This window comes from Hyaena hyaena, unplaced genomic scaffold (assembly GCF_003009895.1).
Source record: "Hyaena hyaena isolate Hyena2069 unplaced genomic scaffold, ASM300989v1 scaffold_378, whole genome shotgun sequence".
Lineage (NCBI taxonomy): Eukaryota > Metazoa > Chordata > Mammalia > Carnivora > Hyaenidae > Hyaena > Hyaena hyaena.
The window spans coordinates 449,693-466,527 of NW_024081009.1; the positions used below are offsets into that span (position 1 = coordinate 449,693).

The following is a 16,835-nucleotide window of genomic DNA, read 5'->3' on the forward strand; positions in this document are numbered from 1 at the left end:
GGGATCAGTTTCTTGATTTCTCTTTCTGTTGCTTCATCATTGGTGTATAAAAATGCAACCGATTTCTGTACGTTGATTTTGTACCCTGCAACTTGGCTGAATTCTTGGATCAGTTCTAGTAGGCTTCTGGTGGAGTCTGTCGGGTTTTCTATGTAGAGTATCATGTCAGCAGATGACATTATTTTAAATATAGAAAATCCTAAAGACTCAACCAAAAATAATTAATAACCTGTTAGATTTAATAAATGAATTCAGTAAAGATGCAGTATACAAAATCAACATTAAAAAATCAATGGTGTTTCTATATACTAACAATGAATTATCAGAAACAGATATAAAGAAAATAATCTCATTTAACAACAGCAGCACAAACTATAAGGTGCTTAGGAATAAATTTGGAAGAAACACTCAAATGGAAAGATCCTGTGCTCATAGATTAGAAGAATTAATAATATTAAAATGTCCATACTAAAGCCAAAGCCATCTACAGATTCAATGTAATTCTTAAGATTCCAATGGCATTTTTTATAGATATATAAACTTAATCCTAAAATTCATTTGGAACCACAAAAGTTAAACCAATTTTCAAAAGAAGGATAAAGCTGGCGGATCACAATTTTTTACTTCAAACTATATTATAAAGTGTTGTAATCAAAAGAGTATGGCACCAGTTTAAAAACACACACTTGGACCAGTGAAAGAGAATCAAGGGCCTAGATATAAACTCATACACATATGGCCAACTTCTATTTGACAAGGAAGCCAACAATACTCCAGCAAGCCAAGAATACTCCATGGAGAAATGAGTATCTTCATTAAACGGTGCTAGGAAAATTGGATATTCATGTGAAAAAGAGTGAGATTAGATCCCTGTCTTATACTACTCACAAAAATTAATTCAGAATGAATTAAAGAATTAAATGTAAGGCCTGAAATCATACCTAAAACTCCCAAGGGAAACAGAAAAAAGCTCTTTGATGTTGTCCTTGGCAATGATTTTTTGGATGTGAAGCCTAAAGCATAAGCAACAACATAAAAAATAAACAAGTAGGACTACAACAAACTGAAATGCTTCTCTGCACAGCAAAAGAACCATAGGAGACTCTTAAATACAGAGAACAAACTGAGGTAATGGAGGAGGGTGAGGGTGAGGTAAATGGGTGACAAGCATTAAGGAGGCCACTTTTCAGGATGAGCCCTGGGTGTTATATGTAAGAGATGAATCTCTGAGTTCTACTCCTGAAGCTAAGATTACCCTGTATGTTAACTAATTTGAGCATAATAATATAATAATAAAAGAAACAATCAACAAAATGAAAAGGCAACCTATGGAATAGAAGAAAATATATCTATAAACCATGTATCTGATAAGAGGTTAATATCCAAACTATATAAGGAACTCATACCTCAACAGCAAAGAAACCAAATAATATAATTTAAAAATGGGTAAAATATCTGAAAAGACATTTTTCCAAAGAAGATATTCAAATGGCCAACAAGTTCATTAAAAGGTAGCTCATCCTCACTAATCATCAGGGAAGTGTAAATCAAAACCACAGTGAGATATCACCTCATACCTATTAGAATGGCTATCATTAAAAAGATAAGAGGGGTGCCTGGGTGGCTCAGTCAGTTGAGCATCCGACTTCAGCTCAGGTCATGATCTTACAGTTTGTGAGTTCGAGCCCCACATTGGCTCTGTGCTGACAGCTTAGAGCCTGGAGTCTGTTTCAGATTCTGTGTCTCCCTCTCTCTCTGCCCCTCCTCAGCTCGTGCTCTGTCTCTCTCTGTCTCAAAACTAAATAAATGTTAAAAAATTAAAAAAAATAATTTCTGGGGATATAATGTACAGCATAATGACTATAGTTAACAACACTGTATTGCATGTGTGAATATTGCCAAATGAGTAGGTCTTATGAGTTGTCACCCTAAAAACAACAAACTCGTAACTATAAGGTGATGTATGTTAACTAAAATTTTTGTGGGATTCAATCATTTTGTAATATATACAGTATCAAATCATTATTCTTAAACTTATAAAATATTATGTTAATTATATTTCTTTCTTTTTTTAAATGTTTTTTTTTTTGAGAGAGAGAGAGAGAGACAGAGTATAAGCAGGGGAGGGACAGAGAGAGGGAGACACAGAATTGGAAGGAGGCTCTAGACTCCAACCTGTCAGCACAGAGCCCGACATGGGGCTTGAACTCATGAACCACGAGATCATGACCCAAGCGTAAGTCAGTCACCCAACTGACTGAGCCACCCAAGTGCCCCATGTCAATTATATTTCAATTAAACTAAAAAAATGAAATAGAGATAAAAATAGACAAGACAAAATATACAGAATGGCTACATTCTGCCCATCCCCAATCTCTTACCCTTGGACTCTATTCAATAGTCACTACCATTTGCTATTTTGTTTTTAGTTCTTCTGTTTCCTCCATCACTTTGAACTCTATGCTTATTTCTGTATTTCTTCAATAATCAATGTTAATGAATTTCTATTAGTTGTTATAAAAGATAACATTTATTTCACTTCATCCTTGATATTCTTTTCATTTTTTGGGAATATTTGTATTTTAAAAATTTTATAGATTACTTTTGTAACTGTATGCCTTTAATTCTTTGGTCTATCATCTTTATTTTTTAGGGTTTACTATTTATTTTTGTACTTCTTGGGATTCTGAAATTTTACAATAGTATAGCTTTGTCTAAGTATTGATTTTTTGCTGGTCACAAAGTAGGCTAATCCATCTGGGAACTCGTGTCCTTCATTTTAAAAGAAACTTTGTTCTATATTTTTCTTGATAATTTTCTCTGCCTTTTTATGTATATCTGGATATTTTAGTATGTTAAAATTTTCTTAATACTAGGCTACCATTATTAATACTTTATTTTCTTCTTACGGTTTTACTCCTTTAAAAATTGTACTTCCTAGAGGATTTGCTCAATTTGCCTTTCCATGTTTTCCACTGAATGTTTTTTATTAATCTTCCTGATTTCTAAGTAGATTTTTTAAGTTTATTAATTTTGAGAGAGAATACACGTGTGTGCATGAGTAGTGGAGGACAGAAGGGGAGGGACAGAAAGGGAGAGAGAGAATCCCAAGCAGGTTTTGACCTGTCAGCATGGATCCCAGTGCAGGGCTTGATCTCAAAAACCATGAGGTCATTATCTGAGCTGAAATAGAGTCAGATGGGCTTAACCAAGTAAGCTGCCCAGATAGCCAGTGATTTCTAAGTAGGTTTTAAAAATCTACTTTCCTACCATTTCTTAAATTTTTTAAAAAGTTTATTTATTTTGAGAGAGACAGGGACAGCATTGAGTAGGGGAGGGGCAGAAAGAGAGGGAGAGAGAGAGGATCCCAAGCAGGCTCCACACTGTCAGCACAGAGATGGATGGGGGCTTGAATTCACGAAACCATGAGATCATTACCTGAACCCAAACTGAGAGTCAGATGTTTAACTGACTGAGCAAGCCAGGCACCACCTACCTTTTCTTAATTGATGGGTACCCAAAACATAAAATGCTTAACCAATTAAACTCTCTTTGTTGAGTTTTGATACTGATAGTATGGTGGTCTTCTCTAAGATATTGGAAAAATCATTATTTTCCTTCTTACTTGAAGTGTTTAAATGGCACTGGACTTAAATGTTGCCTATATATCTTCAAATACTGACATTTCCCAACCTTAACAATAGCCTAAACATTTTTTTGAAGAGATGAAAGATAATCCATTAGGAGGAGAAATTCTGAAGTCATATTGGCTTTGGAAAACTCTTACCACAGGAAAGGGGTAAGAGTGCTTTCAGTGAATCAGACTTAATCAGGGGCAAGCTGGGAGCCAGAGAAAACTGGCCAGTGTCTGTAATTTTCCCATGTCACTTGAGGCCCATCTTTGATTCAGAAGTCTGAATGAGGAGGGATGACAGAAAGTACAGAAAATGAGGGAGGAAAGATGAGAATTGTTTTCCTTGCAGAATGCAATAGTTGAGAATGCAAAAGTTCAATCAACAGGGTCTTTCTGAAGACACTCTGTAGTGCCTCAGTTTACTCTAAGTCTGGAATATCAACTTTTGATAGTGTTTCTTGGTGTGTTAGACAAAAAGTTTGTCTCCTACACATAAGATGCAGAACAATAGCCTTCATGGATTTTCACACCTTCTGTAACTGTGTCATGCTTATTCCTAATGACGAATCCCTTATTCCATATCACTCTGCTTTCTTGATCAAATCCTAACTAAAACTGTGCCTTTTTTCATATCACACATTGAACTTTTTATTTAGGCAAATATATCTATGTTTTTATTTTCCTACTTCTGGGTAACTGTCTTGTCTAAGAAAGTCTCCCTCAACCTAATGTTACAAAATATTCCCCTTATTTTTCCTAATATTTTTATTTATTTATATTTTACATTTAGAGCTTCAATTCACATAGAATGTATTTTTATTTATATTGTAAGGTAAGGTGATTTCTAATGTTTTTCCTTTAAGACAGATAGCCAATACTACTTTAAAGTCATTCTTTAAATTTGTTAAATATTTATTTATTTTTGAGAGACAGAGACAGATTATGAGCAGGGGAGGGGCAGAGAGAGGAGACACAGAATCTGAAGCAGGCTCCAGGCTCTGAGCTCTCAGCACAGAGCCTGACGCAGGGCTCGAACCCACGAACTGTGAGATCATGACCTGAGCTGAAGTCAAATGCTTAAGTGACTGAGCCCCTCAGGTGCCCCAAAGTCATTCCTTAGTATATATCAAGATAGCCATTATACTGGGATCTATTTTTTAACTTTCTGTTTTGTTGGATCTACTTCTATTACTTGCCAATGAAATTTTGTTTTCATTGTAGTAGTTTTATTGTAAGGGCTAATACATGATAAGGCACATCTCCATTCTAGTTTTCTTGTTCATAATTTTCTTGGCTATAGTTAGACACTTATTCTCTCATTTATTCTTTTAAATCATTTTCTAATAAGACCCCACCAGGATTCTGAAATTTTTATATTATTATATATTTTATGATAAATATTTATGAGAAGAAGAGTTAAAGCAGATGGTCAATAATCCATTAACTTACTGAGGGGATGCCCTTGGAGAAAAGAAAAGAAGGTAAGTGACCCGGTTTAAAATCCTTGTCAAATGGTCCTCCAGGTAAATAGACTAATGACATTTGCTATGGAAAGAGACATTATGTTTGAAATGTCCTTAATGGTAGTTTCTGAATGTTTGTGAGTTTCAGACAGAATTCCCTTAACCCATGAATACTTTGGTGTGTATTTTCTTTTAAAAATATATATACTTATATGTACACATACATATACACATACACCCACATGTACACACACACATATACACACATGTATATTACTCTCACACAACCAGTACAATTATCCAAAGTAAAAGAGTATGATTGCTACAGTACACTTAACTAATGTACGGAATTTACTCAAATTTCACCAATTGCTCCATGACATCATCGATAGCAGTTAAGCATTAAGTTGTCACATCTCTTTATTCTTTAATGTGGAACAGTTCTTCAGTCTTTGTACTTTATGATTTTCACATTTTTGGAGAGCCCAAACCATTTACTTTGTAGAATATCCTCCAATCTGGATGACAGGTTTTAAAAAATAACCTAAAGTTTATATTTTCCAACAATCTTTAGGCATTAAATTCTACAGCTTTACGACTTTTCCTTTCCTAGGCTTGTACAAAGTCTAGTTGTTAAAAGGTTCCAGCTGCATTGTTTAGGCTTACCACTAACTGGCAGTGATGTCACCAGCTTTGTATATTCCGTATCAGTGAGTTCAATCCCCTTATCTCTCAGTAAATTTTCCAGGTTATCGACATCAATCTTTTCACCTTCAAAAAGTTAGAAATAGGTGTACATATTATTGATGATCTCAAATTTTAGGTTGAATAGCAAAAGCACAATGTAGCCCTCACCCATTACACAGTCTTGAAATCTTAGTTGATCTTTCAATACTGATTGATAAGGAATCTTTAAATTCTGGGAAAAATAATTTCTATTACTGTTCAAGTAATCCACATAGTGGCTATTGTAATCTTGTAAGAAAGTTTTACTTGATTTTATTGGTAATGTAATTGTTGACATTGTTAACTCAATCCTTCAAAAATTCACAGTTCTATGTAATCCAAGACAAACTTTCTATTGGATCTAGTGACAGGATATTGGAAAACACTACAGAAAAACAGAAATTATTGTAAAGCCTTGGGGCCCTCAGTTTACTGGTAATGTATCACTAACCTGTGAAAGCTTTCACTGCATCCATTACCTGTTTCATAACAACTTTTCCATCAGCTGAAAGACAACACACAAATTACACTCATATGTAACACTAAAGATGAGAAGTGAGCAAAAAAGTTTAGTAATCATCACCTGTTATGGAATTTTATCTTATTTTTCTTCTTCATTAGTGTGAAGAAGCAAAAAGTTTTATACTTCACAAACAGCTATGTTAACAATGTAACACTGACCTTTCTCCCTTTAAGATATTAAAACTTATAGCCATAAAAGGAGGGTATATAAATGAAGTCCCTTCTATGTTACCTCCTTTTTAGCATTTAGATAGTAGGAAATTATTATTTACATAGGGTATGGGGAAAAAAATTAAAAGTCAGTATCCACATTATTTCAATGTTTCTTAAGTTTGGAAAACTTCCATTCATGTAGTCAGCCCATACTCACTACTTATTCATTATTACAATTAAATTGAAAAAAACCTCATCAACTCTTTAAATTACATTTGCGAGTTAGAAATAATTTAAGACATTCTAGAGGTTAACTATAGCCATTATCTGTAACAGATATTCAGTGGTTTGTTGCATCAGTTTTTAAAGGGACAATAAAATGGAAATGTTACATAGAATTAGCTCACTGAATCAGAATCTTAATTGTATTGTGTTTCTAGAAATAGAAATGCAGCAAAAACATTTCTGCACTTTTATTTTCTGAATATTTACCTATTGTTTGGCTAACAACAGAAGACAAAATTTGAAACATAAACTACATTACTGAGAAAACATAACTAATATCATAACAAAAATCTATTATTATCTCAGAAGGGCATTTGAGCTAAAAGAGGATCTTTAAGGCAAAAGTTGACTGGCCCATATCTAGAATCATGTCTCTCTATATTAGTGTAAACTCAAGCAACAAATAAAATAAAGAAATAAAATGCATATGTTGCACTAGTGGATCAAAACTAGTGGAAGATGAAAGAGTAACTTAACAAAATGTCTTCTATAAAGGGCTTATCTCTGACAAATGGAAAGTGAGAAATGGCAAAGATGCCACTAAATGTCATTTGAATAAAGTGAGAAAAAATTGACTTGCCCAGTGGGAGTAGCTAAGTATGAAATGTTCCAGGTGAAACATTTCTTGGCCTTACTGGAATCTTCTAAGGTTCACGTATTCCAGTTCTTGTCCTTCCAAAGGGAATTGCTTTATGAACAGCCACGCTTCAACCTTACTTGATAATCGTACTTCTTAAAAACCAGAGCTTGTTTCTAAGGAACTGAAGTCTAATATTGGATGATGGAGTCTGGCTATCTCATCTGGGAATCCCTTAAAGCCCTCTGAGGAGGGAGAACATGTCAAACATGCTGGCCAAATTGCAAATAACTTTGCTGTGTGACAAGGGTCCAAGAGCAAACAAAAAAGGTGACATATTATCTCTTTCTCTGTATTTTAAATCGCTAGGGGAGTATGGTCTCTGTAAACTTGAAGCAATTTTGGGTGAAATTTTGATCATTGTGCCCATTAGGCTTTCTCTGTTTCTCCTTTATTTCTATTTGACCTTTTGAAATACTCTTACATTCTAGGTCATGGGTCCTGCCATCTGCACCCTCTTTCCACAATTTTTCTTTTTTCTTGCCTCCCTCATGGCCCTACACTGATCCTGGTGACATTCTCAGCAATGTGTAGACTTCACAGTACAAGAAACCACTAATATAAGTTGATATGAACGTCAAGAGAAAAGGTCTGTTCTTTATATACATACATACATATGCACACATACATGTATACATACATACATATTTATTTTTGTATATACATATTCATCGAGGGAGGAGACAGAGAGAGAGAGATAGAGCACAAGCAGAGGAGGGGCAGAGAGAGAGGGAGAGATAAAATCCAAAGCAGACTCAGTGCTGTCAGCACAGAGATTGATGTGGGGCTGGAACCTACAAACCGTGAGATAATGACCTGAGGCAAAATCAAGAGTCAGATGCTTAACCCACTGAGCCACTCAGGTGCCCCGAGAAAAGGTTTGTTCTACTTATTGGGTCCTTCTCAAAGTTTTTCTGAATGACTTGATGTCAAGTAGATGTTTTGAAGAGGTTTGCAAGTACAATCCCACAAGCTTTTAGAGAGACTGAATAATAATAGTAATGATTATAATAATAACAAAATGATGATAATAAAAAGCAACTTCACTGAACACTATTATGTGTCAGGCTCTGGTCTACTTTAATCCTTACTAACACTCTTATTAAGTAGGTGCCATTAATGTACCCCTTTCACAGATAAACAAAAGCAGAGAAACATTAAGGTGTCATAATTTTAAGTAGAAGGGTCAGAATTCAAACACAGTCAGTCAGTCTGGCTCCACAGTCTGTGCCTTTAACCACTGCACTAGTCTGACTCTCAATAATCAGTAGCCATCTGATGCTCACCATCAACATCAAAGGAGCTGTGTCACCTAAGGTCATGTCCCCTCTCAGAGAACAGCCTGTGTCCAATGACTCATTCATTGATGTGGGTGCAAAGACCCAGCCCCTCTAGTTTATCAGCAGAGGCTTCTGTAGCAAGTTCACTGCAGTGAACTTCCTCTGCCCAGTCCTGCTTCCCTAATCCCCTTACAGGTATTGTCCTGAGAGTATTTCCCCGAGAAACCTCTGGTATAGAAATCTCTGCTATAGGATGTGTTTCCTGGGATCGAACAAAGAAAACATGCCAACGAAAATGGCATACACGTTCTTTGTCAATTCTGAAACATGAGTAGGGAGGTTGATAAAAGTCTCCCTGTTTCCATCTTTCAGCTGGGATTTCAAGTTCCTGACCATTGGCATGGACTCATGGAGACTTGCCCAGAGTTGTGGGAATCCATAGTGTCAAGAGTGGGAGAAACATGACATACTTCCTACGATCACCACAATGGTCTTCCTCTGTGTAGCTGCTCTCTCCACTGAAGGGGCAGATTATTACTCCTTATTCCTTTTAGTTTTCTTGTTCAAATAGCTATGGGCAATATGACTATTGCTATTCACTTAGGAAATTCTTGGTGGCACTTTAGTAATTTTCAACTATTATACTTTATTCCTTGTATTCCTCATTATATTCTACTTCTATGTCTCCTCAGCTTCCTCTTACTTCATTCCTTTTACTTTTTCCTCTTTTCTGATTTATTATTCTTCTTTGCCCTGTGAGTAGTCCTAGAGATTGCCTTGAACTTAGCTCCACAGTGCAAAAGGCTGTCATGAAGTTGATGAGGCTGACTAGAGAAAGGATGGAGTCTTACTCTAAGCCTATTTTTTCCTCTTTAAGTTTCTTTTCTAAATGGCTTTATGATTCCAAATAATCATACTCAGAGGTTTTTACAAAAAACAAAAACAAAAACAAAAAAAGCTGCACAAGTTCCGGGGCTCCTGAGGATCACAGTAATGTTTACATGTTTACCATTCACTGGCAGATTCTGTGTCAGATCTTTAAGTCGCTCTTCTGTGAGGCTCATGCCCATATTTCTCAGCAATGTATCCAGCTTGTTGACGTCAACCATTCCTCCTTGGGGAAGAGATATGTATATAAAAAAATTCAAGGAATGTTGCTCCAAAGAGTGACAAAACCACTAATTCTTATGTATTATGAATAACCTTTTTGGCATAAGGGACTAGGGCCCAAGGCTCAGTATATTTGATTAAAATGGTATCAAGAAACAATAAGAGACATAATGATCAAAGCCTCTTCAAATAAATCTGGTTTCAAGGACTAATATACACAAAGTTTTCAAGGGGAAAATTAATTAATTTGATTTTTTTAATGTTTATTTATTTTTTTATTGATAGATTAGAGAGAGAGACAGAGTGTGAGCAGGTGAAGGGCCAAGAGAGTAGAAGGCACAGAATCCAAAGCAGGCTTCAGGCTCTGAGCTGTCAGCACAGGGCTCAAACTCATGAACTGCGAGATCATGATCTGAGCCAAAGTCAGATGCTTAACTGACTGAGCCACCCAGGTGTCCCCAAAATTAGTTAATTTGAAAGTTACAGCAGTTGCCCCTTATCTGCGGTTTTAGCTTTCTGCAGTGTCCATTACCCACTGTCAACCTAGGTCTAGAAGCAGATAATCTTTCTGACATAACATCAGAAGATCAATAGTAGTCTAACGCTACATTACAGTGCCTACGTCATTCACCTCTCTTCATCTCATCATGTAGGCATTCCTTCATCTCACATTACAAGAAGGGTGAGTACAGTACAATCAGATACTTTGAGAGAGAGAGACCACATTTGGGTAACTTTTATTACAGTATATTGTTATAACTGTTCTATTTTATTATTAATTATTGTTGTTAATCTCTTACTGTGCTTAGTTTATAAATTACATTTTATCATAGGTACATTTGTAGAGGAAAAATACATAGTATATACAGGCTTCAGTATTATCCATGCTTTCAGACATTCACTGGAGGTCTTAGAACACATCTCCTGTGGACAAGGGGGGATTACTCTATAGTCAATTCACTATGGACATGACAACTCATATATTTTTTGACCAATAAGTAAAGTTTATTTTTGTTAGCTGAAACTTCACATTATTTCTACTAATGACCAATAATGACCACATTACTTGCATAACTAAATCATTCCTTAATTAAAAAAAAATACTGGTGTGCCTGGGTGGCTCAGTTGGTTAAGCGTCCAACTTCAGCTCAGGTCATGATCTCCCAGTTCATGAGTTCAAGCCCCACGTCAGGCTTTATACTGACAGCTCAGAGCCTGGAGTCTGCTTCAGATTCTGTGTCTCCCTCTCTCTCTCTGCTCCTTCCCCACTTGTGCTCTGTCTCCCAAAAATAAAAAACATAAATTTTTTGTTTAAATATGGCCATAGGCTTCATTCATTTTTTCTTCTAAGTTCAAAAAAATTACCCAAGAGTATCAGACTTCTTCCCAGGACACAAAAATAAAAATATAATGGCAAATTACAGGTTTATAGAAGGAGTATGGGTATAAAGTCAATATATATGTCCAGTGATAATATTTGAAATTTAATGACTGGAGAAGAGTAGAAAAAAAAAAAACTTGAGAGATTTCAGATCTAGTTGTATTTTATCATCATTCTTACTTACCTCTGAGAGATTTCACACCATCCATCAACCTATTTTGATAGATCTTTCCGTCTTCTGTAAGAAATTACACAATTCAGATCACAAATTATGTAGAAATTCACTAAGATAAAAATAAGAGAGCTAGTATTTTTAGAAGATATATTTCATCATTTACACTAGAAATATCCAATTTACTCTAAAGTAAAATAAAATAAAATAAAATAAAATAAAATAAAATAAAATAAAAACAAAGAAGATACATAATGCAGACATTCTACCTACCCATGAGCAGTAGGGGCAGTTACTGTTGGCTAACTCCCATAATGAAACATACCCTTTTTCATTTCTTTCTTTGATTTACCTTTTTCTTCACCTGTAGTGGACACTTCCTGTTTGTCATACTTAACAGTTTAATTTTTTGCCTCTCAGTGGACTCAAAAGTGACAATATGAAAAATTTCCCCCTAATGGTAGGATTCATGGTGCTGTATTTGTTATTCCTAAACTCAGATGAAATTTCTTCATTTTAAGGCAGAGCAAGGTCATGCTCATATATTTCAAGATATATATTCTTTCTCCCATGGTCAAATAAAGACAAGTTTTGACCTTTTCACGAATATGTAACAATATGTTCCCTAAAGTCTATACTAGTTACTTGACATTCTTACCATTTATTGGTAGATTTTTCAGCAGCTTCAGCCACTCCTTTTTTGTGAGCTCTATCCCCATGTTTCCTAGAACATTTCCCACATCACCGACATCGATATCCCCTCCTTCAAAAACACAAGATGCAATCAGGGAAGAAGTTTAAGGATGACCCAGTTTCAAAATGTGAAAAAAATCATCTCAGCCAGTTCCCCACAAACTTCACTGCTTGATGAAGAGCAAAGGCAGAGTGTGACATATCTAAATATATAACCAGTAGCATTCATGTGAATAAATCCCTTCCCTTAACACTACTAAAATGACTCACATCATATTAGTGGAAAGAAAATAACACAATTACAAAAAGTGTGGACTATCAACATAAGAAAATGAGGGTTACATATTTTTTCTAGTGAATTAGGATTTTATTAGGATCAATCCTAATAAATAATTCTGTCACCAAATCAGACTATTTTTCTGGTCATCATTTTTTTAAATAGTTTATTGTCCAGCTGGTTTCCATATAACACCCAGTGCTCATCCCCACAAGTGCCCTCCTCCATGCCCATCATTCCCCTTCCCTTCCCCCCCACCTCCATCAGCCCTCAGTTTGTTCTCAGCATTGAAGAGTCTCTCATGGTTTGCCTCCCTCCCTCTTCCCCATCTTTAAATAATATAATCACCTATATCTTTATCAGAGCTTTACTATACTATTCATTGATTTAATATAGAATATTTTCCCCAATATAGGAAAGGTGATATATTAATGTCAAATTAATAAAATTTTTGCTATCAAGACACAGAATTGAAATAATTTATTTTTATTTTGAAAGAGAGAGAGAGAATGAGTGGGAGAGGGGCACAGATAAAGGGAGAGAGAGAAATCCCAAGCAGGCTCTGTGCTGTCAGGGCAGAGCCCAATATGGGGCTCTATCTCATGAATCATGAGACCATGACCAGAGCTGAAATCAATAGTGAGATGCTTAACGAACTGAGCTACCCAGGAACCCCAAAACTGAAACTTTATTACTAACATGTAAACATTTAAAAGTCTAATTCTAAGAAATTAGATTAAAAAAACATTCTATCAAATGAAGGATAAAATGGTAGATAAACAAAGAAATAAAAAAGTCTTTGAAATATAACTTTGAGTAAAACGTATACTCTGAGATTTATATTAACTTCTCACCTGTAAGAGTTTTCACTCCATCCATCAATTTATCAAGATCAATCTTCCCATTATCTGTAAGAAAAGGTAAAGATCAGAATAATAAAAAGACTCAGAGTAGGAAAGAGTAGGAAAACCTTATATTGTAAAAGTCCACTTCTTTTCATTGTGCCCTATGACAATCTTCAACTTATACATCCAGTTTTTCAGAAATTCTATAATAGAAGACATACCCTAGTCCCAATCAGCAGCGAGCAAACTATATAGTCCATTGGCCAAATCCAGCCCACTGCCATGTATTTTTTTATTTTTCACCACCTATTTTTATATGGCCTATGAGCTAAGGATCATTTTTACATTTTCAAATGGTTGAAAAATCCAAAAGGATATTATTTTTGTATAAAAATATTTTATACAAATGTTAAATTTGTATAAAAATTATACAAATTTCAAATTTTAGTGTCTCTAAATAAATTTTTATTGGAATACAGACACACTCATTTGTTTACACATTGTTTACTGCTGCTTTTATACTATAACAGTAGAACTGAGTGGTATGACAGAGATCATATCATCCACAAAGCCTAAAGTATTTATTATTTGCCATTAATAGAAACATTGCTGACTCTGCCCTAGATGATAGAATCCACTGAGAGACAATTTATACTCCTGAGTTGTTTAGATTCCCCCTACTTTATAAACATGGAAGAAACTATTGATGTTGGCCATGTTTTATGACCTTGCTTAATTATAGTATATTCATAGAGCTTACTTATCCTTGTATAATAAAATGGAAATGGAATAAAAGGAAAAATAATACTTTTAGTAATCTTTCATACACCCCAAATAATTTTTTTAAAAAAGTCTTTTCATTTATTATGATAATCATGGAATGGCTAGTGACACATGACTGGTATATTTTTGAAGCAACTGTTAAAAGACTTTATTCATCTCATTATAGACCAATTTCCCCTTTTTTCCCCTTATTTTCCACTACTTTTATTTATTTAGTCATCATATATTATTTACTGACAAGTGATCAAGAAGTCCCTAAGAAGAGGTGTGGTGTTTAACAGGGTCACAAAGATCACCACTGAAGCTACTAGGTTGGCTTGTCACATTTCCACAGATTTTGAGGGTAGTGGGACAATGAGCCCAAATGGATTAAGAGACTCTGTTACTTATACAGAAGAAGCAAGATCAGCATGGTGTTGGATCTCTGCCACTTTAGTCCCAGAGGACCACAGTGGACCAGCTGGACAGTTGACTGGTGGCACATACAATGAGTTGTTCTGCTGCCGGGGAGCTCACTCAAATGGTAGCCAATGAGTTTTATAGACTTCTACAGAAACCTGCAGCTATATCCTAAGGGAGAGGGGTGGGAAGTTGGGTTCAACTTGGACTAGGGAAAAGAATGAGAAATGACCTGGTGACCATCTCCTGCAGACAGGGAAGCAGATGGAGAAGCTGCTTGGAGGCAGCTCCTGCTTATCTGCCCTTGCTTCAGCAGGAATCATAATGCTTTCAAAAAAGATTTAGGTAAGACTGTGGTCAAGATGTATTTATGTGGCCTATGTGGAGATGTGCAAAGTTGTCAGAGAAGAGTCATTTCCCTCAAGTTACATACCAAAATTTGAAATATGCTAGATCTTAAGGGTACAAAGATAATTAAAGTATACTTTCTACTTTCAAGGACTTCAGAATTTAGAAAAACTGGTATGCTGAGTCAATAAAATTCAGAAATAGTATACTGTTATGGAAGACTCTGATCAAATTGCCTGAAGTTTCCCCATAAACACCATGTAGTAATTTTATTTTTCCATATATAACAAGTTAAAATAGGAGATTATTCTTAAGCAAAGTATTTTATTTTTCTAATATAACTTATTGTCAAATTGGCTTATATATAACACCCAGTGCTCATCCCAACAAGTGCTCCCCTCAATGCCCAACACCCTATTTTCCCTTCTCCCTCAACCCCCATCAACCCTGTTTGTTCTCTGTATTTAAGAGTCTCTTATGGTTTGCCTCCCTCCCTCTCTGTAACTAGATTTTCCCCTTCCCGTCTCCCATGGTCTTCTGTTAAGTTTCTCAAGATCCACATATGAGTGAAAACATAGGATATCTCTGTCTTTCTCTGACTGACTTATTTCACTGAGCTAATACCCTCAGTTCCATTGCTGCAAATGGCATCCTTTTATTCTTTCTCATTGCCAAGTAGTATTCTATTGGATATATAAACCACATCTTCTTAATCCATTCATGAGTTGAAGGACACTTAGGCTTTTTCCATGATTTGGCTATTGTTGAAAGCACTGCTATAAACATTGGAGTACATGTACCTCTATGCATCAGCACTCCTGTATCCCTTTGGTAAATTCCTAGCAGTGCTATTGCTGGGTCATAGGGTAGTTCTATTTTTAATTTTTTGTGGAATCTCCACATTGTTTTCCAGAGTGGCTGTACCGGTTTGCATTCCCAACAGTACAAGAGGGTGCCCCTTTCTCCACATCCTTGCCAGCATCTATAGTTTCCTGATTTGCTCATTTTAGCCACCCTGACCGGTGTGAGGTGGTATTTCAGTGTAGCTTTGATTTGTATTTCCCTGATCATGAGTGATGTTGAGCATCTTTTCATGTGTCTGTTGGTCATTGGGATGTCTTCTCGGGAAAAGTGTCTACTTATGTCTTCTGCTCACTTCTTCACTGGATTATTTATTTTTCAGGAGTGGAGTTTGGTGAGTTCTTTATAGATTTTGGATGCTAGCCCTTTATCCAATATGTCATTTGCAAATATCATTCCCCATTCCATCGGTTGCCTTTTACTTTTGTTGATTTTTTCCTTTGCAGTGCAGAAGTTTTTATCTTGATGAGGTCCCAATAGTTCATTTTTTCTTTTACTTCCTTTGCCTTTGGAGATGTGTTGAGCAAGAAATTGCTGCAGCTGAGGTCAAAGACGCTACTGCTTTTAAACAAAGTATTTTAAATATACATATGTCCTATTGTAAAAAACAGATTACAAACTGTAATAAGAATATGAAAATATTCTGAATATTTTCTGAATAAGAAAATCATCTAGGCCTGGAAATCTGCTAATTTGTTTTTTTCTTATCATTTAAAATGTTTTATATTTATTGAATGATGCTTAGAATTAAACAGATTTTTAAAAATATCACTCTTATGCAGGGGCACCTGGGTGGCTCAGTTGGTTAAGCATCCAACTTCGGCTCAGGTCATGATCTCACGATTCATGAGTTTGAGTCCTGCATCGGGCTCTGTGCTGACAACTGGGAGCCTGAAGCCTGCTTCAGATTCTGTGTCTCCCTCTTTATCTGCTCCTCCCCTGCTTGTACTCTATCTCTCTCTCAAAAATAAATAATAAACATTTTTTAAAAATAAAAAAATAAAATATCCCTCTTATGTAAACATAAAAATATGTGAGATAAACTTGCAATTACTTTAATTTCATATTTAGAGTTTAATTCTTTTGAATCACCGTACAACTCTTCAACTCAGAATCACTGGTGTCTACTCTTGTCTACAAAATATTGTCCAGTGTGCTATCAATAGCAGCATTTTTTTTTAGATGAGGGATCCACTAGAGTATTTTTAAACAATAAATTAAAAAAAAATTTTTTTAGTATAGTTGACACAACGTTATATTGGTTTT

General features: G+C 35.4%; 1 protein-coding gene across 1 annotated transcript in view; it reads right to left on the reverse strand.

The window, feature by feature from the left end:
* LOC120244243 overlaps positions 1 to 16,835 on the reverse strand; it is a 199,136-nt gene that overhangs the window by 101,848 nt on the left and 80,453 nt on the right. Inside the window, exons 21-26 of the mRNA XM_039250636.1 lie at positions 13,188 to 13,241; positions 12,022 to 12,126; positions 11,376 to 11,429; positions 9,710 to 9,814; positions 6,275 to 6,328; positions 5,764 to 5,868 (exon numbers count right to left, since the gene is read on the reverse strand). Of these exons, the coding sequence (XP_039106567.1) occupies positions 5,764 to 5,868; positions 6,275 to 6,328; positions 9,710 to 9,814; positions 11,376 to 11,429; positions 12,022 to 12,126; positions 13,188 to 13,241 (477 nt within the window). The remainder of the gene's footprint in view (positions 1 to 5,763; positions 5,869 to 6,274; positions 6,329 to 9,709; positions 9,815 to 11,375; positions 11,430 to 12,021; positions 12,127 to 13,187; positions 13,242 to 16,835) is intronic.